The sequence below is a fragment of the Malurus melanocephalus genome, unplaced genomic scaffold, assembly GCF_030028575.1.
Source record: "Malurus melanocephalus ecotype Western Australia unplaced genomic scaffold, MMel_1.1 scaffold_234, whole genome shotgun sequence".
Lineage (NCBI taxonomy): Eukaryota > Metazoa > Chordata > Aves > Passeriformes > Maluridae > Malurus > Malurus melanocephalus.
Window position 1 is genome coordinate 883,399 of NW_026623466.1, and position 6,000 is coordinate 889,398.

The following is a 6,000-nucleotide window of genomic DNA, read 5'->3' on the forward strand; positions in this document are numbered from 1 at the left end:
CTGCAGAGGCTTGGAAATGGAAACCTTGTGAACAGGACCAGAGAACAGTATCCCATGGGGACTGCTCCTCTCCTTCCGTTTAAACAATGATTGCCTGTATGCATCAAAACATCATAAAAGCATCATCTGCTGTGCCTTTGAAGAAATGTCCAACTTACTCTTACCACTACTACATCGTGAAGCTTTTCCCTCCATGCGGCATCACTTGCCCTTGATGCTGAGGGTGCTTTAGTGCCTCTTTCCTGGAGACCTATCTGGGACCTGGCACCTGGCTTCTGCTTTGACTTCCATGCCTCTGTTTTAATTCTTGTGCTCCAGGGTCAGCTTTTAGCTTGCACTTCTTCCAGACTGTTGGTTGTATTTAGTCTCTAATAAAAAAGAAAGATCTACCACTTTCACACCGTGTCCCATGATGGAACACAGCTCTGTCTGCCTTGAAGCTGACCTGCAGCTGCCCGGATTTCAGATTCATTACAAAGGCATTTGGAAACCATGTCAAATGTCTCGAACTCCTCAATGACCTGCTTGAAAATGTCTACCATGAGATGAGTCAAGGGCTAATCTGTGGAAGAAAGCCTGGAAAGCATAAGTCAGCTGTGTCTTGGCATTTCTTGAGGGCTGTGCTGCAGTGAAGAYGTGATGAATTTCCATTTTGTCCACTCAAGTGAACCACACCTGGCCTTTTGCTGGTCCCTGGTACTGTTTGGTCRGTGGTGCCTCAATTTGGTAATACTGAAGCTCAAATCACTTATAAAAGTGGTATGGTTGGGATGTTTTGTTCACTTTGGYTATTACCTCTGTGCCAGTGTACTGTCATGACATAGGTCTGATGTGCCAGTAGTTTCTGAGTTAAGGTGTCTGAAGGCACCTCTGTGCAATGATAATATAATTCCATCAGCTTTAATAGGAGTGGAYGAAAAATCATTGTCATCTCTGGAAGCAGAGAGGATATGAGTGGATAATCCTGTGGGGCAATCAGAATAATGGCTCCATTCCTGTTACTTATCTTTAAACTATGACCCCATTTTAAACAAACATGTAAACAGAGGGCTGCAGAAATACATCCTACAGCTAAATTTGTCAAGGAAACACGGGGAAAGGCAAAGCCCAGCACAGCAGTATAACTCACAGCTAGGTTGGTGTGACAGTCAGAGTTGCTTGGGGTGATCAGTCATTCTGATTGTACTGGACATCAAACCTTCATCAGTGGCATACTCTGAATGTCATGGATATGCTGGCAACGGACCATTGGGCTCTCTGAACTCAGCCAAGCATTTGTGAGCCTTCAGTGTGTGGGGAAAGAGCTGTGGCTTGGGCATTTTGATCTTATGGTGGAGAGAGCCTAACTACAGAAAAGGAAACCTTTCTGCAAAAGCAAAACTGAAACCCACTCATACTTCCTTTAAAGATGATGTTCACCTTTTAGGTGTTTCCAGAGGGGAATGAAGTTATAGCAGACATTCACTGCAATCTCTGATTAAATTCAGTATTCCTCTGCACAGCTTGAGAAACAGGAGCTAAAGCCAAAGGATATGCCATTCAGAAGACCATATCTGAAAATCAAAGGCAAACTGGAAATCTCTTAAATCTTATGTCCTCTCTCACCTTGACATGTATCACTACTACTGTAACATTGAATTTTCTCAAAAATCCTGACTCTTCAGGATGCCCCTTATCCTGTTCAAAGTATCCATAGCAACCCTCTATGAAGGATTACAGGAAATCCTGTATCTTTTACATAAAATCTCTTTTAAAGGGTGAGTGAAAAAGTAGGAAATTTGTTCTGGATATTTTCTGGACAGAATACCTTGCCCCATTARCTATGTAAGTATTTTTAGTGAAGAAAAAAAAATGTGGTGACCTTCCATCAGGTTTATTTTTAGAAGTTGTTGGCATCTTCAAATGCTTGGACTGGTCTTAGATTGCAGAAGAATATCAGAGCACTGTAAGTTAGACATGTTTGCACAGAATGCTTTTCCTACTTAATGCATTTTGTGACCATGTTTCCCCTGTGTGAATGCTCAAATAAGGCCAGCAATATTTCAGAGAAAATAATAGGACAAATGAAACCTCATAACAAGTTAGCKCAGATCCCATCGTGTTCCCAAGAGGATGTCGGTGAACTCTGCTCTGTGAGATCAGCTCAATACAAAATCTCACCTGAAGCTGTCCCCAGCGTATCCTGAAGGAATAAACAACACAGACCAGTTGTCAGCAGATGCCATGATACCAGTTTGCTGCAATTATTCTTGGGATTATCTGGGTTCTCTCAATATGAGATGTCTCTGTGTGACCTTCACATCAGCTCCATATAGAAAACAACCTGATGACTTCTCTGAGCTACTGATAATCTACAGATAATCTGCAATTAGGCTTCTATTTCCTTACTCTCCACATAGCAGCCATCAAAAAAAACGAACCTTCCTTTCGGAAAGTTGGACTTCTTATGGGCTAAACCTGTGCACATTTTTTTTTACATTCATGGAGATAGAGGCAGACGGGCAGAGAGCTGTCCTTACAAGGTRTTGGTGCTGTGGGAGACTTGTGGGTGCCAGGGGCCCCATTGCATTTGGTGGCCATTGTTGCCATGCTCCTGGCAGGGAAACAAACCTTGTACACACCCTGGCTGGATCATAATGAGTACAGGCCAAGGGCAGGTTTCTCTCCACAGAGGGAAGCTGTAAAAATACTTCTCTACAAGATAGCTACCCAAGGTGGAGTATCCACTGGAAGCATAAAGAGCCACTGGGTAAAAGGAAAATTTTCTATGTGTTTTGGAACACAATTCTGCTGGTCAAGGAGATGCCCAAGTGCAGAAGTTATTTCATTGACTTCAGGAGACACCAGAATGTATCTACAGCCTTCTTTCTTCTCAGGTTATGTGATGCTTCCCACATMATTAGACTCATTAACAGTTTCCTCTTCTTTAGGAAATTGATTGCTGTGAAGTGAAGGAACACTCTTTTTCAAAGCAGCTTGCTGTCTGTGAGTTGATACTTAAATATTTCTTTTCCTAGCAGGTTATTGTCTTTGTGACAACAACAGCCTCATGCGCAGAGGAAAGATCAGGCTGTAGTGGCTGAGCCTTGAGCCATCTTACTCCAAGTTTGAAATGCAATGTTTTGGATGCAAGAATTTTGAGTTCTTCCCTTCCCACTCTCCTTCAGGATATATTGCTGATATATACTAAGCTCTTTAGAATTGTAACAAAAACATACCAGAAAGCTAGGAATACTATATTTTGCAGCTACAAGATAGTGTCCTTGAAATTTGAGGGTATAAGTTTTAAGCAAAACAGGACTGCTGGTACTGTTAGRCATAAGAATGTTTCCACTGTAGTCCTCTAAAAGTTTTTGTGGCAATCGCAGCCCTCATTTACAGGGCATTTTTGCCTGGGTTCAGATTTTCCACTAGGAAATCCTAAGAAAATAAGATTCCAAACTGGGGAGTTTCCCTTAACTATCTTCCCTAACATACCTCAGTTTCACAGAGTACCTGCTGTGGTTGCCACATATTTTCTGTTTTTTAATGTAACTTAAAGGAGGGTCTTAATGTAACTTAATGGAGGAGGGTCTTCTCCACTTCCTTTACTCCCTTCTTTCTTCTTCTTTCTGTTTGCCTCTAAACCAGAAAGTCTTGAGATGAAAGCTTGGCCTTCTGAAACCAATAGGAGTTTTCCCATTCAGACTGCTTGTCTGGAAGGGAGAAAGAACTCCACTGCTTCATTACTGTCTTCCTCTGAAAACATAAAGCAAAGGATATCACAAGCCTGAATCTTGGCAGAGTTCAAAAAATTCCTGCTGTAAAAATGCTAATGATACATCCCTTTGCTTACCGTGGCTTTTTAAAGCAAGAGTTTTCAATCTTTTCCAGTATGTTTTATTTGCTGGTTTTATTTCTTTGTGAAGCTTCTGCCTTTTCAGTCAGGAAATAAATGTATCATTTTAAAGACAATAATTAATCTTAAAGGGGAGGAAGGGTGGCTGTATTCGCCCTGCTATGCACAGCAAGCACTAAGAAATGTGAAGAATTTGGCAAGGGTTCTGTTCACCTTTTTGTTAAAAAGAGGASAGTGCCCCGCAATGAGCACCCTGTCAGAGCATTTTCAAAGAAGGGACATAATCTGTACTTTTCCCATTTCCCACAAGCTGTTTTCAAGTCACCTCAGAGCATTTGGCTGGCTTAGACTGACAAATTCATTCAGTGCTTGCATGGATGTTGTGTAGCATCCCAGACGGTTATGAAAACTTAGGCAGGCAGAGGAAGAAATTGGGAATGCAGTTTTTTCATTCATGACTGAAGGAGAGCTTGCATTGGGCTAGAGGAAAAGTTTTATCATGGTCAGATTTAATTCAAACCATTCTGTGCAGTTGCAATAATAAATTTTCCAGTTTCCAGGTAATATACTTTAACTACAGTATGATATCAGTGATAGATTTCTTTTTTTTATATACTCTAAGGCCCTTTATAGCTTTTCCAGTTCAGGGTAGATTTAAGATGTTGACAAGTGTCTTCAGAGACAATAAGGATTTTCGATTTCATCCCTCAACGCTGCTGCTGAATAAGGCAGTGCTACTTCAGTAAGGATTTCAGCAGAAGCATGCAGGGAATTTTGTTTKTCTTACATTGACTGTTGCAGAACACTCAATTTTTGTTTTTCAGACTAACAAGGGGGATGAACTTTCCAGTCGCATCCAGAATACATTGGGCAACTATGATGAAATGAAAGATTTGTTGACGGACCGTTCAAACCAGAGCCATCTCGTTGGGGTTCCAAAACCTGGGGTTCCTCAGACGTCTCTCCCCAAGCCTGATGAACACCTTATCGCAGACTCGAGACCACCACCACCTCCTCCTCCCATTTCCAGCACTTCCACACCAGCATCCCTAGCCACCCAGCAGAGCAAGAGTACCAYGATGGGCTGGCAGAAGGCCGGGCATAACACCGCTTCAGAGGGCCAGCAGAGAGCAAGCAAACACGGACACCGGGCACTGGAGTCACACAAGGGTGACTTCAAACTGGCCAACCAAAAATCCAATCTGGAGAAACTGAAACGCTATGCATCAAGTCCCACCTCCTCCTCTTCCTCCTCCTCTTCCTCCTCCTCCTCCTCTTCCTCCTCCTCCTCCTCCTCTTCTTCCTCCTCCTCCTCCTCCTCCAATAGTTCCCAGCAAAGCTCACTGAGGGCCACGTTAGGAGACAACATCAATAGAGTGCAGCAGCCAGCAAAGCTCAGTTGTAGCTCAGAAGGAGGAACTCCAGTCCAAGAGAGGCCAGCAAAGCATGGTGGCGGGCACTGCGTCCAGAACTTCCCACCCTCTCTTGCTTCAAAGCCCAGTCTGGGTCAGCAGAAGCCAACAGCTTATGTAAGGCCAATGGACGGCCAAGACCAGGCTCCTGATGAGTCTCCAAAGCTGAAGTTAGCAGCAGAGACAACCAAGTCCTACAGGGGAGTGCCTTCCACCAAGCCTGATTCGGCCAGGACCAAGTCAAAGATGGCCAAATTCAGCATTCCTAAGCAAGAAGAAGTAAGTGCTTTTATACGTCTTACAACATACCCCCGTGGATGGATGGATGGATGGATGGATGGATGGATGGATGGATGGATGGATGGATGGATGGATGGATGGATGGATGGATGATGCCTTATTGCGTCTGCCTCTACATATTTTTAACATATTGGTTTGCATGTTGATTTTTTTTGGTAACATTTACATAGTATATTGCAAATAGCAGCCTCACAATTATTTAGAGATATCTCAATAGCAAAATGCTCACTATCTTCAGGACCAAAACACTTCCTACAATGGCACATTTTCTAGTAGTATATATTATTTCACTGATTCTTTCCTGAGTGCCCATCTATAGAGTCTGGGTTGTTTTTTTTTGTTTGTTTTTTTTTTTGGTTTTTTTTTTTTTTTTTTTGGCAGTTTTTTTTTTTTTTTTTTTTTTTTTTTTTTTTTTTTCTTTCTCTTTGGCAAAGATTAAATGAACTGCAT

General features: G+C 42.4%; 1 protein-coding gene across 1 annotated transcript in view; it reads left to right on the plus strand.

Moving 5' to 3' along the window:
• The window catches only part of AFF3 (ALF transcription elongation factor 3), a 307,610-nt gene that overhangs the window by 47,473 nt on the left and 254,137 nt on the right, over positions 1 to 6,000 (plus strand). Inside the window, exon 3 of the mRNA XM_057374860.1 lies at positions 4,663 to 5,529. Within this exon, the coding sequence (XP_057230843.1) occupies positions 4,663 to 5,529 (867 nt within the window). The remainder of the gene's footprint in view (positions 1 to 4,662; positions 5,530 to 6,000) is intronic.